The following is a 26,822-nucleotide window of genomic DNA, read 5'->3' as shown; positions in this document are numbered from 1 at the left end:
ATCTCTTAAACAAGGATCTTTACTAGTACGGATCCTAAGGATCTCTAGTAAGACTGATCCCTTACCAAAGATCTCTATTAGGACCGATCCCAATGATCTCTAGAAGGACTGATCCCTTAAGAAGGATCTTTAGCAGGACCGGTCCTTATGTTAATCTAATAAGATGTTTTTCGATTCGGCTATTAACTTGGGGTTTGGATAGCTATCGAAAATATGGGTTGGTTAGTACGGAAAGTTCACAAGATGTCGACATAGTATCTCAACATGTGCTAAACTCTTATTACTTAGTGTTCAATAATTTTCCTTGATACTCAAGGTGAGATCCCAAACCGAAATATTCTAAATATCTTTTTTATATTTGGAATTTATGTACCATTCATATCTCAGTGGATAACCACGTCTCTGGTTGCTATATTATTAAAGCATATTTTATATGTTAGATAACATTTGGTTGTCATCCAAGAGAGATTTCAGTTCATTAATTAGATTACAGTTGGAATATTAACAAAATCGAAAATAGACACACCCGCACTATTTTATCGGTGCTTACCCCGGAGGTGGCCTATATACCCGAACGAAGAATATTCATTTATTAATTCATTGGATTTAGCTGAGAAGAGCTATGATTTGAAGTAATGGAATATTCTGGAGAAAATAAAGAATTCAATAAATGAATGTAACGCTAGAACTTATTTATAAGTCGTTCTATAGTAGATAGCAATCTATCTAGAAATATTATATCCATTCGAGAACAGGATAAATGATGGTAGTAGTACCGTACATGTTTTAAATATTTATTCAGTATAGTCAGGGAACACCTTGAGGTTAATAATACAACCAACAACAGTGATATCCTGAAGACATTATTGCTCCATGTTAGTGGTCAATTCATGTAGTAGTTTCCTAATCATTCTCGATTGTCTACAGAAGTTGACATAGAGTTGCACAATATAAATGATGAAATATGCAGAATATTAAAATTTCATCAGAGAGACTTAGGTACACTTTGATATTGTCGTTACACAATTTATGCTCTGATAACAAATTAAAAAAAAACAGAAAAGGGGACCGGCCAAGGAATCGGTGGCATGGCCGGCCGGCTCGGTCCCGCACATATTTTTTAATTTATTTATTTATTTTCTCTCTCCTCCTTTCCTCCTTTGATGAGTATTCTATATCCATTTTTTCGGGGCTTACCTGATGGTGGCTCATATGCCTGAAAGGTGAATATTTATTATTATTCATAGGATTTACCTGATGGGAATTTAGTAGATGAATGTAGTGCTCGAATTTATTTATAAGTCGCTCTTTACTAGTAGGCAATCTATCTAGGAAAATTATATTCATTTGTGAACGACGTACATGATGGCAGTAATACCGAATCAGTTCTGAATATTTATTCTATATAGTCAAGACACGTCTGGAAGGGAATAATACGAACAATACCAGTGATATCCTGAAGATATTGTTGTTGTCCAATAATTATCGATTTTATACAGAAGTGGAATTGAGTTGCATAGTGTAGATAATGAAACATGTCGAATATTGAAAGCTCATCATAGAGACTCTAATATTGTCGTTACACATTTATGCTTTGGATAGATTACATGATCAATCAGAGATCATCGTAATAATATCTTTTATATCTAAATTATAAAAATATGAATTTTATATATTGGTCTGAAAATACAGGTCAGAAAAATACAAAATGATGATTTTATAATCTTAGCCTTCGTCAAAAATCCACCATCAACACATTTATCCTCTATATAAATCTCAAAACTGATTGATAGTTTATCTCGGTGATTATATAACCATGGTTGGTTGTTCATAGCGAGTCATTAGTAGGCTCTGTTAGATCTTTGCTCGGTCGAACTCGCATGCGTTGCCATCTCAAGCATGTTTGTCAATGTTAGTGACCAAAACTATAAGTCTTGATTTCTAGTCTATTATAGCTAAGTCTCGGACTAGGATAGAAAGTGTAGTTGAGCTCAAGGACTTCATGGCGATTCATCATACAAGTAGAAGAACTACTCAAGGAACAGGTGGAACTTCTCGACAAAAAGGTATGTGAAGACTTGAACTTATCTATCACTCAAAAGTCTATCTACTCTATCTCCAACTCTTTGAGACAAGAAGTCGTATGCTATATATATAGACTTGGATTATACACATTTGGTATTTCGAGCCGAGTATACCTCGCCTATCTATATGTCGAAATATGTGTTGGTAAGCTTTTCGCTTCGATCAAGTTTATCTTTATCATGTGACGAAAGTCATGATATGTTTCAATCATCTTGAAAATTGCTTTGACGAGAAATGGTGTAACAACTATATAACGTCCTCTAAGAATGTTTCAATGATTAAATGAGAGTTTAGATTACATAACCAATGGTGGACATAAGCATTTTTTTGGAAACACATTTATGTATAATTCCTAATCCTTGAACCAAAGTTTGCGAACTTTATTGATCAAGAGAACCGGAAGAATGACGTGAGCCAAGTCCGCGAACTCAGTCCGCGAACTGCCGAAGTTCTCAAACCCGGGAATTTCTGCTGGAGTTGACAAACTACTTGCGTGAAGCTAAGTCCGCGAACCGGCAAAGTTCTCATACCCGAGAATTTCTGCTGGAGTTTGTAAACTCTGCCAGGTAACTTAAGCCCGTGAACCTAGTCTGCGAACTTGAGAAGTTTATATATCTGAAGATGATTTCTGAACTTAAACTTAGAAAGACTAAGGAACGAAGTTTGCAAACCGTGGCTATAAAAGTTCATGAACTGATTCAAGTGAATCAAATCATCTTTGCTTCATCTTGTGTAGTACATAAGATTTCCTTGCAATTGAACAACTCTCGAACTAGTTCATTTGAAGTCATTTGAACTAGTTATGGTGAAGAAGAACATGGTTGATATGAAATACTCATATGGCTAACCTTTTGGTTAACTATTGTTGAACCAACAAGTGCATACGTTTGGGTACGGTTAACAAACCTAGAAGCATGTATTGTCAAGTATGTGTAACAAGCTAAGTTTTCGATCTATCGGTTTAGAAACATTAGCTTGAATCTAAATCAGGTTTTCATCTAACGGTGAATATTGAATGCTTTGTTACTAAGCTAACATTGATTGCAAACCCTGATTTGAAAGACTATATAAAGGAGATATCTAGTATGGTGCACAACTAATCCCCACACCTTACGTGTGATACTTGTTTGAGTGCTAGAGTCAATTCTCCTTTAATCTTTGGTTTTCTTCTTCTAAAACCGGGTTAACGACTTAAATACTTCATTGGGATTGTGAAGCCAGACCGATACTACTTTTATCGTAGTTGTGTGATATGATCTTGCATCTTCTATCGTACGAGTACAATCAGATTGATTGTCTTGATATTGATATCTCCGATAGGAAAGATATAAAAAGTCATCACAAACATCTTCGTCTCATTGTTTGTGATTCCGTAACATCTTGTTTCGCTACCATACGATTAAGATTGTTCTGAGGTGGTTGATAACTCTAGGCTGTTCTTCGGGAATATAAAACCGGATTATCAATTGGTTCCTGTTCACCTTGATTATTATCAAAAGACGGAACAAAACCTTTAAGGTTTATCTGTGGGAGACAGACTGATCCTTTGATAGACTTATCTGTATGAGACAGATTTGGTCATTGTGAAAACCTGCGATTTTGGGTCGTAGCAACTCTTAGTTGTCGGTGAGATTAGCTAAGGGAATCAAGTGCGCAGTATTCTGCTGGGATCAGAGGCGTACGAGCATAAATGTACCTTGGATCAGTGGGATATTGATTGGGGTTCAACTACATTCCAGTCCGAAGTTAGCTTGGAGTAGGCTAGTGTCTGTAGCGGCTTAATACAGTGTGTGTTCAATCTGGACTAGGTCTTAGGGTTTTTCTGCATTTGCGGTTTCCTCGTTAACAAAATTTATGGTGTCTGTGTTATTTCAATTTCCGCATTATATTGTTTTATCTTTATAATTGAAATAATACAGATTGTGCGTTAGATCATCAATTAGAGTAATCCAATCTTTGGTTGTTGATTGTCATTGATTGATCCTTGGATATTGGTCTTTGGTACCATCCAAGTTATTCCTTGTGATTGATTAAAGACTCGCTGATTTCTATTAGCTTGAGTAAATCAAAACAAGAGAGAGATATTAACTCCTTGAGATACTTTTACCTAGATTGAGTCTGACTATCTAGTTGATTCTCTAGAAAGTATTTCGGAGTTAGTCCATACAGATTGCTAAGCAAAATATTGGGTGGTGTTGTTAGATTCCCGCTTTTTCAATTGGTATCAGAGCAGGCAAACACGTTTAAGACCTCATAAGTATGTATTTGTAGCAATCTGACTCTATGGATAAGAGCATCTCTGATAACGCAACATCAGTTCATAGACTTTCAGATATGTTCCAAAGACCTGAAGCTTCTGAGAAAATCCCTTACTCTCGTCCATCAAATGAATCTACATTCAACTGGGAAAAATCTCTTGATGAACGGTTGGATGATATTTCAGACGATAGTGATTCAGAAGAGGGACAGAGTATTGATGAGGAAGTCTCTCAATATATCAAGTTGTTTGACCGTGCTTTGAAAGGAAAAAAGTCGACAACTTACTTGAGAAAATACACGGGTCCTCTTTGTCAAGAAAACATGAAGTTGAGAAAACTCTTTAAAGATTATGATGGTGGGTACAGGCTCTTACAATCGACCGTTAAAGATCACAAAGAAGAAGTTTTCTCAAAAAGGATCGAATGTGATAATCTTCTTCGAAATCTCTTCATGTTGAAAGAAAGACTTGCAGAAACTGAAGCAAGATGCGAATCTCAACAAAAATGTTTTAACGACAAAAAACACAGTCTTCTTGCCAAAGAAAAATCCTTGGAGACTAAACTGGCAGCTGCCCTTAATAAAGTGAATTCACAAGAAGAGAGTCTGGAAAAATTCAATTCTAGCTCCACAAAATTATCCTCTATGCTTGGAGCATGTAAAGAACATCGTGATACACGTGGTCTGGGCTATAAAGGAATAGACGCTCCAAAAACTGGTAGGATCAATTTTGTTAAAGCTTGTGATAATTTTTCATGTGAAAAACCCTTGGCAGTCTGCAATGATTCTAAAAAACAGGATTCTACTCCTTCTAAACCTGCTCGCAAGAGAACAGTTAAAAGTAATTCTTTAACTGCTATTATTGTGGAAATAAAGGACATTCTGAGCAAAGATGTCGTTATCCGTTGAGGAATGAAAAACTTCATAACATTCTTGCATGGATGTCTAAGAAAGTTATTAAACCGATTTCCCACATTGTTGGAGTAAAAGGCATTTTGAACACTCGAAGAATGCACTGTGATAAGTCCCTTCTTAATTGCATGTTTAAAACGAAAAATGCCTACAATAAAAGAAGAAAGAGTGGCAAAAGAGTGACTGATCAGGAAAATCACCCAGACAAAAGAAAAAGGCATAGGAGAAGGAGAGAAAAGTTAAGTTCCTCTTCACTCCCTGAAGGAAGCTGCAAATCCAAGACTTCTTCTCCAGACTTCATTCATATCAATAATCGAGTCTCACAACTGAAAATAAGCGTAAATCGACTCAAACGGAGCATCAAGAAAACATGGAAAACAGTTGACTCAGGTATACCTATTTCTTCTCTTGATAACACTTCTTTTGATATGACACGTAAGTTTTCTCTTAACACCCGTGAAAAGGAAAAAGAATAAGAAGTGAATATTGATGAGCAAGATGCTCTGCATCCCTCTTTTTATTTTAAAGAAGGATGCTCATGAGTCTCAAGAAAGTTGTCTTGAGAAAGCTGTCAAGGTTGTTTTGTGTTCTTTTTCAAAGGTCATTTTCTTTTCTTTTAAGAGTTCTTGTTCCTATTGTCTGCCTCTCGGAATTTCAATCTCGAAATTGTTTCGTGCAATTGGGCTTCTACGGGTCTCACATAGGGTTTGACCTAAAAGTACAGGTACCATACTTCATGGTCTCTAGGGTTTGTTTGGAATACCTTAAATATTGTGTTCCATAAGATGAAAAGATTCTACTGAATTCTTTTGGCGTGTGCACAATGGATAGAAGCAACAAGATTGATGAAGACGAGAAGGGCAAAACTAATGAGTTGATTCCAGTTTCCATAACATGCTTTCATGCTGTTGATCATGAAACAAACTACCAGTTCAGATGTCATCACAGCTGGTAGGAAACCTTCTTCGAGACTTTGAAGTAGTTCGTGAAGAACTCGGGATTGCAATAATGAATCTTGTTTTTCTGATGAACAAACTAAAGAAAGCAACTGATGAACTCGTCCATGTTCAATCTCTAGTTGCTGACAGGGTTTAGGGTGTTTCAAATCTTGTTTCTTGTTTCTTTTTGTTACCTAGTAAATCTTCTTTTTGGTTTAGTTGGAAGAATAACTAGTACTTGAATAACAATGATTGTGACTACACAGCTATTATTTTTCATCTTATTGTTCTTTTTTAGGTTTATTGGTTTAAATTCTAAAAATATTTGGAGGATGATGTTTTGCAGTTTTTAATCTTTATGATTTGTTATATTGCAATTTGTTATGGGATATTGGTGTTTACGTCCGTGAACAATGTTTGTCCCATACTTTGTCAAAAGTAAAGTCGTCCGTGTTCGGAATTCACGTACTGGTAAAAGAATGAATGGAATTTTGACAAATACAAAAGTTAAGCCTATATTGTCAATCTTTGATAGATGATAGGTTAAAATATTTTGTTTTCAAGGATTATGTCTATTAATTGTCATTATGTAAATAGTGACTGAAGATAGAATGAATCCTTGTGTATTCCGCAGTACTGATCATCCCTGATCCATATTTTATGTATTACTGTGAGGCTCCGTAATGCATCTTATGTTGAGCACTATACAACCAAGTTGATTTATTGGCTTAGTTGGTGTTCTGTGAGATAAGTTATGTCGAGCATATTGAACTAAATTAATCATCTTGTTTGGTTATTTAGTTATTGCTCCGTAAGTTTTCTTATGTCGAGCAAAACAAATGACAATTAAATTGATTACTCTTATGTTTAATTTGACTGTGTATTCCGATTAAATTAATCATGGGTTTACTTGTGATTGAGTTTTTTGGATATTGAAAATCGTTCTCATTGTTTTTGGTGTCCAATAAAATCCTTCTTTTCGTTTGAAATTAAGGTCGCTCTTGTTGTTCTTTCTGGAATGACATCAAATGAGGGAGAGTTCTTTTGAACTTGTGCTTAATGGTCATATCTTGAGGGGTGTGCGGCTGTGGAATTTTGGAGGGGTTATCTTGTATCTTTAAACTCCTTGATGAATACATTTAGCTTCGTCTTTATGATTGCATCTAAATTAGTTGGTATGTATTTTTTCCTTTTGTCATGAAATGTCTCTCTCGAAAATTTCATTATGATCTCGTTCTTGTACCTTTGCCAATTTTATTGACAAAAAGGGGGACAATTAATATATAGTTCATACTACAAATACATATGGTTTGCGGATCATTATGTAAGGAGGAGTGGTTTCCATGTGAGATGGAGTATTGACTAAGGGGGAGTGATACATATCATCATAGTATTATTGTTGAAGTTGTGATACAATTGAACTTTGACGTTGTGTAATAATACTATGACAATGTATAACAATGATCGAGAACTATGTTTTCTCATTGTTATAGCTACGGATCTTCAACAACGGTGATGCTAAACTTACAACCTTTGGATCATTGGAGTACTTGGAAGTGACGAAGATTTCGAGGAATGTAGAAGATTAGACATGTGGAATAGGAGCTACTAAAGTTTCTTTATCTTTTTTGTATTCCATATGTATTGATAGTTTTGTTACTAAAATTGACAAACGGGGAGATTGTTAAAGCATTGCTCGGTCGAACTCGCATACGTTGCTATATCAAGCATGTTTTTCATTGTTAGTGATCAAAACTATAAGTCTTTATTTCTAATCTATTATAGCTAAGTCTCGGACTAGGATAGAAAGTGTAGTTGAGCTCAAGGACTTCATGGCGATTCATAATACAAGTAGAAGAACTACTCAAGGAACCGGTGGAACTTCTCGACAAAAAGGTATGTGAAAACTTGAACTTATCTATCACTCAAAAGTCTATCTACTCTATCTCCTACTCTTTTAGACAAGAAGTCGTATGTTGTATATATAGACTTGGATTATACATATTTGGTATTTCGAGCCGAGTATACCTCGCCTATCTATATCTCGAAATATTTTTTGGTAAGCTTTTCGCTTCGATCAAGTTTATCTTTACCATGTGACGAAAGTCATGATATGTTTCAATCATCTTGAAAATTGCTTTGACGAGAAATGGTGTAACAACTATATAACGTCCTCTAAGAATGTTTCAATGATTGAAATCAGAGTTTAGATTACATAACCAATGGTGGACATAAGCATTTTTCGAACTTTGTTGATCAAGAGAACCAGAAGAATGGCGTGATCCAAGTCCGCGAACTGCCGAAGTTCTCAAACCCGAGAATTTCTGCTGGAGTTGACAAACTACTTGCGTGAAGCTAAGTTCGCGAACTCAGTCCGCAAACCGGCGAAGTTCTCATACCCTAGAATTTCTCCTGGAGTTTGTAAACTCTTCCCGATAACTAAGTCCACGAACCTAGTCTGCGAACTTGAGAAGGTTATATATCTGAAGATGATTTCTGAACTTAAACTTAAAAAGACTAAGGAATGCAGTTTGAAAACCGTGGCTATAAAAGTTCATGAACCGATTAAAGTGAATCAAATCATCTTTTCTTCAATTGTGTCTTGTGTAGTACATAAGATTTCCTTGCAATTGAACAACTCTCTAACTAGTTCGTTTGAAGTCATTTGAACTAGTTATGGTGAAGAAGAACATGGTTGATATGAAATGCTCATATGGCTAACCTTTTGGTTAATTATTGTTGAACCAACAAGTGCATACGTTTTGGTACGGTTAAAAAACCTAGAAGCATGCATTGTCAATTGTGTGAAACAAGCTAAGTTTTTGATCTAACGGTTGAGAAATAATAACTTGACTCTAAATCAGTTTTTCATCTAACGGTGAATATTGAATGCTTTGTTACTAAGCTAACATTGATTACAAACCCTGATTTGAAAGACTATATAAAGGAGATTTCTAGTATTGTGCAAAACTAATCCCGACACCTTACGCGTGATACTTGTTTGCGTGCTAGAGTCAATTATCCTTTAACCTTTGGTTTTCTTCTTCTAAAACCAGGTTAACGACTTAAAGACATCATTGGGATTGTGAAGCCAGACCGATACTACTTTTATCGTAGTTGTGTGATCTGATCTTGCATCTTCTATCGTACGAGTACAATCAGGTTGATTGGCTTGAGATTGATATCTCCGATAGGCAAGATATAAAAAGTAATCACAAACATCTTCGTCTCATTGTTTGTGATTCCGCAACATCTTGTTTCGCTACCATACAATTAAGATTTTTGTGAGGTGATTGATAACTCTAGGCTGTTCTTCGGGAATATAAGACCGGATTATCAATTGGTTCCTGTTCACGTTGATTATTATCAAAATACGGAACAAAACCTTTAGGGTTTATCTGTGGGAGACAGATTGATCTTTTGATAGACTTGTATGTGTGAGACAGATTTGTTTATTTTCAAAGCCTGCGATTTTGGGTCATAGCAACTCTTAGTTGTGGGTGAGATCAGCTAAGGGAATCAAGTACGCAGTATCCTTCTGGGATCATAGGCGTAGGAGCATAACTGTACCTTGGATCAGTGGGAGATTGATTGGGGTTCAACTATATTCCAGTCCGAAGTTAGCTTGGAGTAGGCTAGTGTCTATAGCGGCTTAATCCAGTGTGTGTTCAATATGGACTAGGTCCCGGGGTTTTTCTGCATTTGCGGTTTTCTTGTTAACAAAATTTCTGGTGTTTGTGTTATTTCAATTTCCGTATTATATTGTTTTATCTTTATAATTGAAATAATACAGGTTGTGCGTTAGATCATCAATTAGAGTAATCTAACCTTTGGTTGTTGATTATCATTGATTGATCCTTGGATATTGGTCTTTGGTACCATCCAAGTTATTCCTTGTGTTTGATTAAAGACTCGTTGATTTCTATTAGCTTGAGTAAATCAAAACAAGAGAGAGATATTAACTCCTTGAGATACTTTTACCTAGATTGAGGCTGACTGTCTAGTTGATTCTCTAGAAAGTATTTCGGAGTTAGTCCATACAGATTGCTAAGCGAAATATTGGGTGGTATTGTTAGACCACCGCTTTTTCAGGCTCATCCAAATGTTTGCTTTTGTTATACTATGAATATGGTCATTGATCATCTTTGAGTTCCCAACAACATCATATTTCTGTTTTAATACAATTAAGAACGACAATTCTATTCATCCTCTCTTCAATTAACTAATTCGCGACAAACTAAAATTCAGTTGAATAAAACTAAAACTACCCTAAATAATACTTTTTATTTTGATTGAAAGAGATTCACTTGACCATTAATCATGTTTGGTTTTCCAACAACATCATATTTCTGTTTTAATACAATTAAAAATGTCAATATTCTACTCATCCTCACTTCAAATTTTTCACATTCAAATACTTCATTTCTCATTAGCACAACTAAGACTTATTTCCTCTTAGCTCACTTAGGTGTTTTTATTACCATTAACAAAACCAATTTCATCGTTAATGAAAAAAAGAGGCTACCAAGTACACCACCAATTTTTTCGTTCGAGAACCTGTATGGAAAAAACCTAGTACAATTGCAAGTAGACCTACTTAAAAATCCTCGAACGATATGTATATAGATTTTATATCTCTTTCTATTCATAATCAGAAAGTAAAAACAATAACGTTTGTCAACCTGATTGTGTAGAAGAGTACTTGGACGATCTCAAAAATCAATATCCAAGATCAATCTAGTCGTACCCAAAGAAAATTTGAATCCTTCCAAGTATGAAACTTTTTTTTTATCTTTCAAGATACGGATTCTACAAGAACGATTCTCATAATAGATCACAAATGGACTTATCTACTAGGATTGGTTGCATACTACTTATGCTAATCCTGTAATAAAGATAAAATAGTATAATGCGGAAAGGAAAAACACAAGACACCAGAAGTTTTATTAATAAAGGAAAACTGCACTTGTTAGAAAAACCCTGGGACCTAGTTCAAATTTGAACACCGAACTGTATTATGCCGCTACAGACACTAGCCTACTATCAGACTTCTGACTGGAGGGTAATTGAGACCGAATGCACCCTATTCATCTACAATCGTGCTTATTACATCTCTTAACCCCGCAAGGCTCTACGCAATTGATTCCCTTAGCTGACGTCATTTACAGCCTAAGCTTTGCTTCACCCTAAGTGAAGACTTTTGATACCAATCTGTCTCTAATAGATAAGCCTATTTGATTTTTCTTTATATAAAAGATCAACGCTTGGAAATCTGTTTGCAATAGACAAAGATAGCAAACCTCACAATCCATAACACTTACACTCAATTAGCTGAGAAGCCTGGATCTTTAACCACCTCTTAAGAACAATCGTGAACTAAGAATAGTTTTCGGGTATTATCTCGAGAATCACAAAGTCTGAGACGAAGAGAACTTTGTGATTTTCAACTATCTCGATGTTGAAAGAAAAAGATCAGGATACACGAATATCAAGGTAAAGATAGTTGTACTTGACTTCACGAAACCTTGAGTGATTTCTTTAAGTCGTAAAGACGACTCTAGCATAAAACTAGGACACAAAAGTGTCAGGTATTGAAATTCCCTGTTTTTTAAGTCTCTTTATTTATAGACTTTCAAAGAGAAGGTTGAAAATACGAGGGTACGAATACACCACAATCTTTTTTGATCAACCTATTCAAACATACCTTGTATAATCTTTTTGATCTAATAAAGATTAAAGGCTATCTTAAACAAGGTGATCAATCGTAGGAGTGCAAATACTTTAATTATAATATAATGACAATTATAATGCGAAAATAAAGTAAAGCATACACCAGAATTTTGTTAACGAGGAAACTACAATCTTGTAGAAAAACCCCGGGACCTAGTCCAGTTTTGAATACTCAATGAATTAAGACGCTACAAAAAGTAAACCTGCAACTTCGTGTAGACGATACCAAGAAATCTAAAATCCTAGTTACTCAGCTTCAACAGTACTTTTTTTGATAACATCTAGCAGAACCGAAGTTCTCAATAGACGTCGGAATACTAGATATCCTAGCAGAACAAATGTTCTCTTTAGGATTAAATCTAGTAGATCTATCGAGTAGATCTTCTTAATGGTTGACAATAATTTCTGCTACCTATCTTTCAACTGGTAAGACAAGATTTCTTTGGATCGTATTCCAAACAGTTGAAGGATCAAAATTATTTGGTAACCAAACTCACTTTCCAATCACAATACTGAAATATATGATAAAAGCCCAGTTTAGGATCTTCCGTTTAAGATCTGTTACCAAATCTGAAACACCTTGGTTAAGAGATTAGTCAAGACAATGACTACTGAAATAATCAATCTTGATTATAAGGTTTATGATAAAACCACAAACAACTTGTGGATCTCAAAAGACTTATGTTTACCGAAATAAACCGCTTTTCAATCAAGTCACAGAAAGTCACACCAAGATCAAAACAAAAAACAAAGTCCTCAAATCTTCAAAGTCTTCAGTCTTCGATTTAATCTTCAAAGTAACAACCTGCAAAACAACTTGGTTCCTCTAGTGATTTATCGCACAGAATGGAGTTTGTTAACGATGGCAAATCAATAGATCTAACTTACAAATCTAAAATCACTTAGATCTGCGATAGTAGTCAAATCTTCTTGTCTCGAGTGGCCTTATACTAGAAAAGGACCTTGGAATAAACATAAATTTATCTAACAGATGACTTACTCGTTAGTTCTTAATCAAACAATAACCAAAGAAAACTAAAAACCGCACCAAACAGGTAAACAAAAAATAAGAAACCAATTATTCCGACTTCAGTTCTGGTGAGACTTAAAACCGCAGCGAACCATGTGCACACTTAAATGTAGCCCCCCTCTTCCTCCTCCTCCTATCATTATCAATTCTATACAAATATTTTCTGTTATTTTGGTAATCTTTAACGTAAGTCGCTCTGGACCTATTTCCCCACTTCTCTGCTCTAGAAATAGTAAACTTACGATTGTCTTGTCTAGCTTTCCCTCTTCTCCACTTCCCACTTAAAAGTATTAACAATTAAAAGAAAAATCGCCAGAATATACACCGTTAATAACTCACAAAAGAAGAATCGCCAGAAAATATACAACGCTCAAGCACAAAAAACAAAATCGTAACAACACATTGGAATATGATTTGAACTTTATTATACGATGATACTCGATGCAATTCCCATTCCATTTTCTGATTGGCCCATATATATTAATTATCCGAAGAATAAAAAGATACCCGTAAAAGTTATCTTAACTTGTTATATACTGTACTATAATTCAATCATAATAACGTTATCAATTTTAACTTTTTTTCTAATAGCTTTTTTTCTTCTTGGTTTTCTGGTATTGGTGACAGAATCATGAAATGCAACATGCATTTGGATTCTCGTCACTAAATAGTTGAGGAGCTGGGACCCTTTCAATGACATAAAGGGGTGGATAATTTCTTGCAGGAAGATGATAGTAGGGTGGATAATAATACATCATTTTTTTCATTGTTTCTACATTATGATGTACTTCAACAAATTCATCTTCCTTGTGCACTTGTTCATCGTTATTTCCACCACCTTTCTCTTCATTACTTTGTCCTTGTTCACCATTGTTACCATCTTCTTTCTTTTCTTCATCTTTCTTCTCACCGCTTTCTTCTTCTTGTTTCTTTTCACCATTCTCTTCTTTCTTTTCTTCATCGGCCGGCTTCGCTGCTTCTTCTGCTGGTTTTTCTCCACCTTCATCTTTTTTCTCCTCTTCTTTTACGGGCTCGGGTACGGGTTGGGGCACAATTCGAGCTTGTTTTTTAGTCCGTCTATAAACGTAATCTACCAACCGCTCAGCGTCCATTGTTCCTGTAACAGTTACCTTGCCAGTACTCAATTCTGTTTCTGCTGTTTGGACACCTGAAAAACGGAAGCATAAAAGAAATCGTTAGAGATAAATCAGTAGTATATACTGAATTAAAACATTTCCTTGAAAATGAAACCCTGTCTCCTAGTTTACTTTTGTTCTATTTATTCAATTAATTACCACTTTTTCTTTTGGAATTACATGCAATTTTTACTTTTCGTTTTTACTTTTCGTAGTACGAGGTAAACAGGTATGATGAGACAATTTGTTGAATTTGTGGATATATATATCCAAGTAACACTGAGATGAAGAGTATAGATTCACCTGGAATCAAATATAGATATGTTCGCATATACATAATGATCGTTAGATGTCCTACTGTGACCTCTCTTTTTTTTTTTTTGATCGATGTCCTATTATGACCTATGTAGTAAAATTTAACTGACTTTCTCTTTCTTGTTTCTTTTTACTTCCAAAGACAAAATGACAGAAAATAAGAAGAAGCGCATAACATTTTACCTCTCATTTTAAGTATCTTTTTCTTCAGTTGAAGTGCACAAGCTTCACAATGCATATTCACATTTAGTTCAACAGTGATAGGTCCACTAACCTGAAATTATAAACAAATATCAACCACCAAATTAAACCACATAAAACAAACAAAGGGTTAATAAATCAGAAAAATGAAAAAAGAATGATACTAAAGTTATTTAATCTTCAAAAATAAAATAAATTACCTGTGAAGTAACAACTTGAGGAATTGGTTCTCCTTCGGTGGCAGGTAATGGTGATAGTATATTTGCTCTTCTTTTAGTTTTCTTCTGTATTCTCACACATAATGCTTGTGGATCGACTATTCCTTTCACTGTTATCTGATTTGTACCCATATCTATTGCTACTGCTTCAACTCCTGCAATGATTATTAATCACGGCAAAATATGTTTAGATGGAGAACGACAGCTAAAGAGATTACAGGAGTTATAAATAAAATAGTTAACTTGATTAATTAAGTAAATTCACCTCTACATTTCATGATTGATCTCTCTATTTTCTTAGCACAACCAACACAATGCATGTCAACATGTAAAACAACAACGGGAGGTGGTTTTGGCGGTTCTTCCTCAGCTGGTTTCTTTTCTTCTTCTTCAGCTGGCTTTTCTTCTTTCTTTTCTTCTTCTACTACTGGTTTCTCTTCTTCTTTTTTCTCTTCTTGCTTAGTTTCTTCCTGAAATTATGCGCAACAATTTTAGAAAAAACTAGATTAAAACTCAAACAATGAAAAGCAAATGAGAAAGACCTGTTTAACTTCTTCACCCATTGTGCTTGCTAGTTATCAAACAAACTAAGAAAGACCTTGATCAAGTTAACCTAGTATTCCTGAGTGTGGGAGAGAGAAGAGGGAGAGTGAATGGAAAAACAGAGTTGGTTATATAGATGTAATGAGATAGTTGATACCCGAGGGGTTGTTTAGTTAATGGCTACACAAAGTACAATGTGATTCCGAGGAGCACATGCAAGACCACTTATAAAGAGAACCTATTTCTTTCTTTTCTTTCTTAAATCTTTCTTTTCCTTTTTGTTTTCTAACTCCTAGGCGCTGTGATTAGTTTTAGAGAGAGATGGATCAGAGAGGGAGGAAGGAAGGAATGGAGAGGTAGACAAACTTATAAAGAGAAGCGAGATGGGTTGGTGAGAGAAAGAAATACTGATTTCATCTAACAAGGAATTTGAATACTGATCTATTTCTAACCACCATATTAATCTACAAAATGGTAAGAATCACATGAAAACAAACAATACTATAATTAGCTAGCAGGCACAACCAACATTGATTTTCAGGGGAACTGAAAAGGTGTGTTCGTTCAATAATATATTGGTACCAGGTTAACTACAGCCTAGCTAGTGTCAATGGGGTAAGGCAGTTTGATAGATTGATTACCTGTTAACCACTAATACAAAATACAACAGCTACTTCAGCATTTGGGTTATATATATTTCACTGTTGGAACCGGAAACTTGAGACCCACCGATAGATAGCTGATAGCCGAGGTTTCTTATACAACCGTCACCGATCCGGCAATAGTCAATTGTACAGACAGCTAAATTGGCCGCATAAACGCAACATTCTGACCTTGACTTGAACGAGCACTGAGAACCTATTCAAAGTCATAATTGAATGAGGCTTATCCAAAATTCTTTGACAGACCGCCCACCTAAACAACCCCCACAAAAAAAACTCATCTCTTCATAAATGAATTACTCGAGGATCAGTAATTATTGACAATTAAAATGTGAATCAACCATAACTAAAACTACCTCGTCTCTAAATTATTGAACGGGAATTTTAATAAAGTGTCACACTTTCAATTTCATGTTTAAGAAAGTGTCATCGTTTTTTTCAGAATTTATTTAATGCCACACATTTGACCTTTTCCATCCAATTTTTTTCATTAAACAGTTAACATCCATTGATGCATAGGTGGTAATTATTTATCCTAGTAAAAGACATATAATCCCTCGAACCGTTTTGATGTAAGTGAGTTAAATCGACTCATTATCGTTGTAGTGAGTCACTGTCGAGACAAATCATCAGTTAGAGATTTCTTCAACGAACTCTGGCATTAGTGATGGTTCTTGAATCCGAAACTGGAACATATTCGGGTCCTTTGTTTGCAGTTTGAACAAAATCGACCAGCGGAGAGGACAATTCCGGCCATATACGAAGGTCTAGACAAATTTACTATTGAAAGAGTTGTCCTATATGATTCTGTGAACATATTGCAAATGTTCTTTCGGATTGAAGCATTAAATTTCTTAGATTCAATCCAAACGTATGCAACTGAAACATAAGGCCGCCAGATCCAACCACAAATAGCCCCAATAGTTTTTGTCTTGAATCTCTGTCAATAACTCATGGATTCAAAATCTAACAAATACCCAAACTTCATAATCAATATTCCAAACTCCTTCAACCATGACCATCAGACTATCAAGACAACCATCTTCTACCACAACATCATCTCCATCTGTCTCTCAATCGACTGAAATAGCAGCAACTCTAAATCAAATCTCCACCAATCTGTATCTTATCTCCAAAATCCCATTCGAATCACCTTCAATCTATGGCAGTTAATCTCTCCTTGATAAACCTTAATTCTTCTCGTTGAAATTCACCATCAGAATTCAGAACAACACTAGAACCCCAATTAGGAAGATGTATTTTGAAATTCTACTTTGAAGTCATGAGTTTTACCATAGATTTGGAACTCAAGATTAGTAGAGATTGAAGAAGATGATGGTGTTTGGTGGTTGAGCCCTTTTTTTGTGATTGAATTTCGAAACAGTCAAAAGGGAATCAAGACTGAAATAGAGAAAAGAAAACGAACCCTTGGTCTATCATCCCCACGAAGGATAGGACAGTAATTTTGGAACTGTCACGTGTAATAATCTGGTGAAACCAAATCTTCAACCGTCGATATGTTGTAATCCTGACCAGGTCAACGGAATTTTGACCAATTACGTGGGTCCAGACAGAAATGCTAACGGTGATGGCATTTTATAAATTTTGAAAAAAACAATGACACTTTTTTAAACCGGAAATACAAAGTGTGACAGTTTGTTAAAATTCTCTTATTGAATTCAGCATTAGCACTTATAAGAACCAAAGCCATTACACTTCTATCACAAATTCGGATCTCATCCCAACCCGTTAAGGTAGTCATCATCAATCGGTCTGGAAGAGACATGTCAATCCACATCAAAAGGTGTATGGTCTATTTTGAATATTGATTTTTGTGGGGACTTTTTTCTTCGCCTTGGATCAAAATGGAATGAAACGTGGGGGTGTGAAAGTTTTAAGGGTTTTTGCTTGTTTAGATCCAGGGATATGCGCACACACACAGAAAGAAAAAGAATCCAGAGATCAACAAGCTTTCCATTCAGAAAAAGAAATAAATAACCAGCTTTCACGTGGGTTTGTGGTTGTTTGTGTTTGCTTACGAATTGGTAGTACCGTAGAAAAGCTCTCTCCTTCGGTGAGAAATACGTTATGGATCATCAATCTTACTTTTTCATATCAATTTATCATTCCTTGTTTGGTAAAACAAAAATTTTATCACTAATTTAGATTTTTGATAAAAATGTGAAACTGCTCGACTATGTCATTAGACAGTATTCCAACTTGTGAAGAAAATCATTTTGATTCAAGGATTATCCTTAGTATACGTACATTAACATCAACACAAACTCATCCTCAACAAGATGGAGTCACTCCATTACAATCAAAACTTTTGTGGTTATACATTCAAGTTTAATGCTTATTAAGTGGTTTCTTCATTAATAACTCTTATCATAAAGTTCAGCTTATCTTAATGATATGCTGTTTGGGTAATTTAGATATGGTTGTTAAATTATGTGCGCGACTCGTACTCGCGATGATAGCCATCAATATCTGCTCTCATCAACCTATACGTATACTATTTAGTCGGTGTGAATTTCCTTCTGGGATAAGAAAACAAGCCTACGAAAGAACTGCTTTATTAACAACCCCTGTGTCGTTACATTCCGTTTAGGATTAGGAATAGGCGTTTACATTTTCATACGTCGATGTCTTGAGATAAGGAAAAAGACATCCAGGTCCCTAAGTATGCAAACAAGAGAAAAATCTAAGCTTAAGGGTCGGTCTTTTTCTTTGACTGATAGATCTAACTGAGTCATGCAAACATGTAGATGAGTCAGCAATGTGGACAACCTGAATGCAACAAAAACTATACCACCTGATTAAAACTGTGGGGATTAATCAAAAATCCATAATTCTCAACCACTAAATCAGAATCACGAAGAACCTAAAACTTAATTTCAACCACCACGTTGCTGTTGATTTTTCTTTTGAAGTTAGAATTGCCACTATAACAAAAAGAGAAAACTTTAAAATGAAGTTAGGTTGACTAGATAACGATCTATTAATACTAACAGATTGAATTGGTCGGTTTAAGAGATTCTAATTAGAGATGATTAGATGAAATTATATTTGGATGAACGATTAGAAAAGCATGAAAAGAATCAACACGTACTTACTTTGTCTGGTACAAGGAGGAAAAAAAAGTTTAGTCGCATTAAACTAGCCATTAAACTTTAACTTTTTCCTTTAAAGACTAATTATTTTTGTATTTAAAATACTAATCGCAATTAGTAAGCAATGATAAAATTGGAAAAATGACATTTGTCGAGGACTTATTAGATCACTATATGATTCCACCTATATGCGTAGGTGGCGGATCGTAAGCTTTTGAAATCTTTAGTGGTAGTACATTTTTTACGTGCATTCAAGGAAAACTAACGTAATTAGCAACCACACAATTCTCTCCATTTCTTTTTCTTGTCCAGAGACTATAAGTGAAAATGAAGAAAGAGTGCGTGACAGAAACTGTGAAAAGCAGTCTAACATCTGGTCTATCAAAGAACCCTAAATTCCTCCCAAGGAATGACTTGAGTTTAGGTGACTAGTGTACTTTACTTTCTCACTATAATCTCTACCGCTGAAAAACAAGTTTTTTATTGAATAAAACCTTAATCAAGAGTAGATCGGAACAAAGAATCAATATAACAAGTTCTAGAGTTTTTTCTAGGTAACCTAAATCGAAACTCTGATGAACTGGATGAATGCACAAGCAATGTGGTTTGGGGGTTTGTTCACCTTCTCTTTCTTCCTATGTACGTATTTCTTGTCGAAAGTTGTGTTTCCATTTTCAAACCCTATGAAGAAATATAACATGGCATGTCTTCTAAATGGCAAAACATTCCTAGAGATTAGAGAGGGAGAGAGACCCATGATATCATGCATGGATGTGATGAGACTGAACTTGGCTGCTAACAATCACTTTTGAATCTAAAGAGTGATCATGAGGTGGGGATTAGTGTGACTAGTCAGACATAACATGGGGTTACATTCTAGGAATGCTAGAGTGTACACACAGGATTAAATTCAACGTATGTGATAACAGAAAGCATGAAAATTATGGGGCCCTAAAAACCAAACTTACCCCACCTCTCTACTGGAGTGGGGAGCCTAGTTAGCAATTCGGGATACGGGAGACGTACGGAACGGGATACGTACGTCAATTATACGGATTTATGAAAGTCGAATTCGGTCAAGAGTCCGGTCAACGGTTCGTGATACGGCAGTAATACGGAACGGCATACGTACGTGTATAATTCGTTTTAGATATATGAGTTCGGTACACAAAAGTCGGCATGTATTAATATGAAGAAAAGTTTAAATATGGTGGAGAAAATGTGATGCGTGTATACAATCACCTTCATATCCAAAATAAATGTAACGTCAGCACAAAAGAGTCATTGGCTCAGTGGAACAGAGCCTTCAAGGGGAGTAATATGTCAGGAAGGTTAATTGGGCCCTGCAATATGCTATTCAAAAATCCCAATAACAATTGGGTCAGTGTTTCATAGGAGCATTATGGGCCGATTTAGTTCGCCGAATCTTTGTTCGGGACGTAAAAATCGCGCATTGTTCGGGAAGGTAATGAAATCGCACGTATTGGAGTCGGAGTTGCATTTGTTCGGGCGAATTGTTCGTGTACGACCAGTTCGGAATAATTCGCGAATTATTCACCGAATTGCTAACTAGGGTGAGGAGTCCTCTTATTTGCACGTAGGACCGATTCACCATTTCACACGTAATGGCTTCATGATTTATGACCACATGCATGTTGGAGACCTTTTTTTTCTTTTATATAAATATTTGGTGCCGACAATGTTCGAATTCAGGTCGGTGTATCCAATGACTTTACGGCGGTTACATCGACATATCGTAGACTTACATGTTATGGCATTCCAGAGTGTCCTGTTTCTTCCAAACCCCACTAGTGGATCTGAATGAACCTTAACAAAGCAATGAGATAAGCTCACAGTAAAGATATAAGACACAAGTTCGAAGAATATCTCAGAGTTATGCGGGATTTTGTTCTGTGGATACGGTGGTGGTGACCAAATTCACAGGAACGTCATTCTATATTTCGGTTCTAGGGACGTGAGGTTCAAGGATGTTTATGTAGACTTGTGTTAAAAACAGGGTTTTGGTCATTTGGTACCTAGGTTTTGCCCACAACTTGCACCTTGTACCAACATGTTGGAGTTGTATTTATACCCAGTTCGTCACAACCAGTCAACCTTGCCAATGCAGGAAAGCTTACATTAATGCTTATACGTCCGTGGATACTGTAAACTGAAAAAGAATTAGGAATACTTCCCTTCAATTGATCTTCTTTTATTATCTTTTGCAGCTCTTTCGACCACATAACTTCCTTTCAGTATAAATTGCAATTCCAATTTAAAGAAAAAGGTCGTAACAAGTTTATAATTTACACAGGAGAGAGAAAACGAGTGAAGTTTTACCATAAGCAGCAACACGGACTAACATTGAGATTTGTCCCTCTCAGAGTTGTCAAAATCCATTCCTTCTATGCCTTCGAGAGTTGATTCATAATTCTTACGTTGAAGCTGTTACTACCAGAAGTAGTACGTTTGGGTAGTTCCATGGAGCCAATTGATGATTTCCCCAGTTGAAACCCTTCGGAACATTCCTGGACTCACCTTTAGTACGACTAGGACATAACGGATCAGCTGACCACCAGACCCAGACCAAGAAACTGCATACCGCCCTGACAATGAATTCAACTTTCCCTGAAAATTGGAGCTACTTAACTGCATGTAATCGAAAGAAATGGAACCAAAGGCTTAGATGGCACAACATCTGTAATCATTATTGAGCTGAAAATATTCTCATCCATGGTCGGAAAGTGTTTTACAAATATATCAACCAGTTCAAGAGGTCACATGAAAAGTCAGCAATTTTCTTATGCATCCCTCATACAAGGGAGAGGGTTTTAAATGTAAGCTCTACCAAATGTAAGATGGTGCAGTGGTGTATAATAAGCCAAACAACTATGACAATACTATTAGAGAAATCTGTACTGAACATAGCATGACATGAAAAGTTTAAGGTCATTAGGAAACATACCTTGAGAAAGCACTCTTCAATTGCCGAGGGTGGTTTTCCTTTTCTTTTTTGAATCAAGTGCTCAACTCAACATGGTAAGTCAACATGAAAAGTTTAAGATCATTAGGAAACATACCTTGAGAAAGCACTCTTCAATTGACGAGGGTGGTTTTTTCTTTTTTTTTTGAATCAAGTGCTCAACTCAACATGGTTTTTTTTCCTATTCCTTTTGATTGCAACACTTCGGGAGCTTCTCTTCAGATGAGCAGGAAGTCCTAGGATAGAAGATGGATGGCCAGTAGATGTTCTACCTTTTTTTAGCAGTCCATTTCAAGGGTAAATTCTTTACGATATTGGAAACACCATTAGAGTTATCCAACTCAACTGATCTCTGAATTTGGTCCAACATCTGGTTGGACCATGCAAGTGACTGATCAAGTGCAACTGAATCATCCATGGGGTTTTGCCACAAATTGAGCATAATTGATCTGAATGACTGAAATAACAGTGAACGTCGATGACCTGGCCATTATTACTACACACCATATTCACCTTTATCACATGCTTGCAAAGGTTTCCTTGAAATGACCACGAACAGTAACAAAGAGATAAATCTGACCCTGAATTCCACGCTATATGTGTCTGACTAGGGTCGTTCTGACTAATGACCTTGTCAAAGAGGCGATCTTGGTCGTCGAAGATAACAACATTTTCTGGAATTTACGAAGCTCGATGCCATGAAGATGATGCAATATAATCCTCCTTAACAGTTTCAAAAGAATCAATTTCATCAGCACAGCGGTTGAACCATTAGCCTGGGTGTAATTCAGTGTTCAGCTTGTGGACTAACCAATCTACTCGCTGCAGTGATCCTAGATGTGAATCATCATACAATATAAGCTTCAGCTTCAAATGGTAGCCTCCAATGGCACCACAAGCCTCCTGGCTGGCAAGCGGAAGAGATCTCGTAGTTGCGAGCCACATTTCTATGTACAGCAAGTTAAGGTAAATTACAAGGTTAATACAAGATCAACAAATCATAATAGATCCTCAACATACATGATGAAGGAGGAAACACTATCTAACCAATCTTAGGGACCCAACAGGCCTTGAAGTATTGCATGGGTCAACAAATCCTTGAATGAATTCCTCCATGATATCTACAGAATCCACACCTCCCCATATGCTATAGGCAATTTGCCCAAGACATTTAGACATCTCCCGCGGAACTTCAATGTTATGACATCTCTTGACAATGTTTCGGAGCCATGACCTACGGACACGCCAGAGAGGGAAAAGGACAGGACAGCAAAATATTTCCCTGAAACATCAGTCATTAACGAAATCAAGACCTGAAACTGCAAAAGGATAGGTTATTAAGTCTTTTACTAAAACACAAATGAAGCCCCAGTTTTGACTTGGTCCCCACGCACAAGGTGCTGATCCAATGGTAACACAAGGATTAGCATACTTACGATTTCAGTCCTTCCTAGATTTTTATTCCTTTAACAAGTGCTTCAGATCGCAAACTAATAAACAGTTATTTGTTTCTCTAAATAACTCTTGCTGACTGCATGAAGTGTGAATATTAAAATCTAAATTATGAGCTTCTCATGCTGTTCAGCTGAATACAGGTACAATCTGTGTTGCACAAGGCGCCACCTAGGCATACCTTAGGCGCCAAAGTGGCAGTTCTGGTACCTAGACGACCTAATTTCCCAACCTAAACCGCAAATCTAAATAGAGGTTCATTATTATCCTCTGCTCACTTCTTTCACTGTAATTAAAGCCACTCATTGTGGATGAGTAAAATACCCTCTAAATTAGGTTTTCTAGTTGGAAAACAATGCATGACGAGCGCCACAGCTCCATATTACAGCATAGGGTACACGAGTAAAAACTTAAAAATCTTGCCCGACTGGATCCTCCTCTGCAGCCGCATCATCAATCATAAACCCATTGATCTTCCAAGCAGAGTCGATCGAACGAGCTCGGTCAACAAGATCTTTCATCCATTTGGAGACATCTTGCTTGGCAAAGCTACATGTTATGACCCAAGCAACTGAAAGGGCATAATGTCTTGAGTCAAACACAAGAAATGTACACAAAGGATACTGCCAGAACAATAATAAATCAATAAAAGATTTGATCAAAGCTCATATTAATACCTGAGCATTGTAAACAAACTGCATATTTTTACTCCCTACCTTTAGCTTCTTGATGCCAAATGTTGAATCAGCAGCCATGAGACTGTTATGTCCAAAACGGATCATTTGTTGCAACTGCCACTCTGTCTGAATCCCTAAGATGAATGAATCAGTATCTGACGCATCTTGGTATATAAAAGTTGATTTCTTGTTCTTCTCTACCCACAATCTTATGCTAACTTGATCATCCAGATCCAACTCATGTGTTGACCGTCTGAAAATCAACCCCATTTTACGGACATACTCTGATGCAGACATACTAACTTTCAACTTTGGAATTCGAGCCACAGTAGCGTTGAACACTTTCAATGTGATTCTGCAATAATTCTCCACGGGGATGCCCAGATAGATCAATGCCATTGTTTGTTGTTGGATTTCATCACAAATGTACGGAACTGTTTTTGCACTAGGACCTATAGCATCTCGGTCTAGTGGGCATGGCAAACAAATCCAGACGTCTATCATTGTATATAGGTAGTGCAGTTGATGGACGAGCATATAAACGCTTCACTATGAAATGGCAAGTACATCCCCTCATAGATTGAGAACTAGCAGCTCATTTTTTAGTGTTTATCCAATGTCTCCTGCTAGGCAATTTTTCTCCGCCCTCTCCATAGTTTTCTGGACCAAATGAGCACCAGTATCTGCAGGGCATTGACCCGTTAAATTCAGTAGAGAATCTATCATATGTGAAGATAATATTTTCCCGGAAAGATCAGCACGAAAGAGTTCTCTCTTGAGATGAGGGAAGAACGTCTGGTGGCACTCAAAATTCTATAGCACGCAGTTATAAGCTCTAAAATTCGAAAATCCAAAACCAATAAAATATATATTCTTTCATAACAACAGTCTCCTATGAAGTATTCTAAAGACAAATTATCGTATAAATGAATGTCACAGACTCACAAGGGATACACACTGTCAGTTTCCTGAGACCTTAAGTGCCGAACTAGGTAAACATGTTAAAACCAACATACTTGCCCATTCAATTTGTTGCGTATTAAATCTTTCTTTCGAAATGCAAGTCATTGCACATTATTTAGTTTCATCGGGACTATCCAGTGATGAAGCTATAATAATTATTGAAAGAAAATGCTCTGTAGGTAACAAAAACACAAAGAGAAAAAAGGAGGTTCACTATAAGCAAAGTTTGGTTGGCTGATAGCCCATGTAGGACTATTATGTGGGCATCCAGACCATCCCTGATCGGCAAAAGGAGGTTCACTTACAGCCGATATTCAAGATATTCATCACTATTGTAACTAGTCAAACTCCATCTGGTACGTTTTCTTCCTTTTTAATATGAAATCGCGTTGGACATTCTGCGATAGAACACTCACCAGTTATAAATGAATCAACTCTATCATATGGAAGAAGTGCTACATCATCACCGTGCTCTGAAGTTCCAAATTTGATCCAAGATCAGCAGATGTCAATGCCTCCTCTGGTGGATCTTGCAACCTAATATCTTCAATTGATTCTATCATATCCATCAAATCTCCTTCAAAAAGTAGTTACATAGAGGAATTGTTAATTATGTCAAAATGAATTCGAAAGTATTCGAGAAAATATCTAATCCAAATAACCTTTGTATAATCAAGTAAACTAACCAGTTTAGATTTCTTTACAACTATTTTTGAATGCCAAACTGGATAAGGTTTTAAATTAGGGTTTTAGTTTTATTGTTTCCCGTGGTAGAGGTTTAAATTAAAAGGAACAGTGAAACGATTCTACCTATCAAGCGTTCTTAAACTCTTTAACTTACTGTGCAAAAAAATCTTCCTCTCTCAAGGACGGAAATGGATTCCGGTAATAAGGTTCGTATATTAGAAGTATGGCCCGATTCCGTTTTGTTTTGACAAAAGAAATTTCTTGCTTCTTCAACCGATAATTATTTAAATAGATTTTTGTTAGAGAAGAGCAAAAAATGATTCGACGAGTGCGAAATCATGATCGACTCTAACTAGATAGTTTTGTATAATGAGTAGAGTTTTGTTCTTTCCCGGACCATAATGCCCTTCACCCTAACTTCCTACTGGGGAAAAATATCGTTTAGTCCTTTTGTAAGAGGGCCCATGTCTGTTTAGTCCTTTGGGAAAACGTCTTTACTATTTGGTCCATAATAATTTAAAAATATAAAATACACAAAATTACCCTTCCGTGTTAATTTTTATTTATTTTTTTGTAACAGTTCATTCGTCAAAATGAACTCCTGTTAATTTCTACTTAGTTTTTCAGAAAACATATAAACCAGAGTTCATTCCAGAAATGAAATCCATATAAAAACCTAAAAAAAAACAGAGTTCATTCCAGAAATGAACTCCATGTAAAAATCTAAAAAAACAGAGTTCATTCCAGAAATGAACTCCATATAAAAACCTAAGAAAACTAGAATTTCATTCCAGAAATGAACTCTATATAAAAACCTAAAAAAAAAACAGAGTTCATTCCAGAAATGAACTCCATATAAAAACCTAAAAAAAAACAGAGTTCATTCCAGAAATGAACTCCATATAAAACCTAAAAAAACAG

General features: G+C 36.0%; 1 protein-coding gene and 1 pseudogene across 1 annotated transcript; both read right to left on the bottom strand.

Annotated features, from left to right (window-relative positions):
- Positions 1–13,398: 13,398 nt before the first annotated feature.
- Positions 13,399–15,736, bottom strand: LOC113301655 (heavy metal-associated isoprenylated plant protein 9-like). The gene is made up of 5 exons (XM_026550441.1): positions 15,364–15,736; positions 15,087–15,291; positions 14,804–14,976; positions 14,586–14,676; positions 13,399–14,119 (listed from the first exon to the last, which is right to left on the bottom strand). Exons 1-5 carry the CDS (start codon positions 15,382–15,384, stop codon positions 13,581–13,583), a joined length of 1,029 nt encoding a protein of 342 aa, XP_026406226.1. The 5' UTR covers positions 15,385–15,736; the 3' UTR covers positions 13,399–13,580.
- A 5,656-nt stretch (positions 15,737–21,392) lies between these two features.
- Positions 21,393–25,783, bottom strand: LOC113305682 (annotated as a pseudogene).
- Between the last annotated feature and the right edge of the window lie 1,039 nt (positions 25,784–26,822).

The sequence above is a fragment of the Papaver somniferum genome, chromosome 8 (assembly GCF_003573695.1).
Source record: "Papaver somniferum cultivar HN1 chromosome 8, ASM357369v1, whole genome shotgun sequence".
In the NCBI taxonomy this organism is placed as follows: Eukaryota; Viridiplantae; Streptophyta; class Magnoliopsida; order Ranunculales; family Papaveraceae; genus Papaver; species Papaver somniferum.
Note: the sequence above shows the minus strand (reverse complement) of the source record. Positions and strands in the feature narration are given on the sequence as shown.

Excerpts from the sequence above, each read along its gene's own strand:
- LOC113301655 (XM_026550441.1), bottom strand. The coding sequence starts at position 15,384 with ATGGGTGAAGAAGTTAAACAG. Across the intron at positions 15,292-15,363 it reads TGGGTGAAGAAGTTAAACAG|GAAGAAACTAAGCAAGAAGA; the intron begins GTCTTTCTCATT and ends GCATAATTTCAG. Across the intron at positions 14,120-14,585 it reads AAAGATACTTAAAATGAGAG|GTGTCCAAACAGCAGAAACA; the intron begins GTAAAATGTTAT and ends TCCGTTTTTCAG.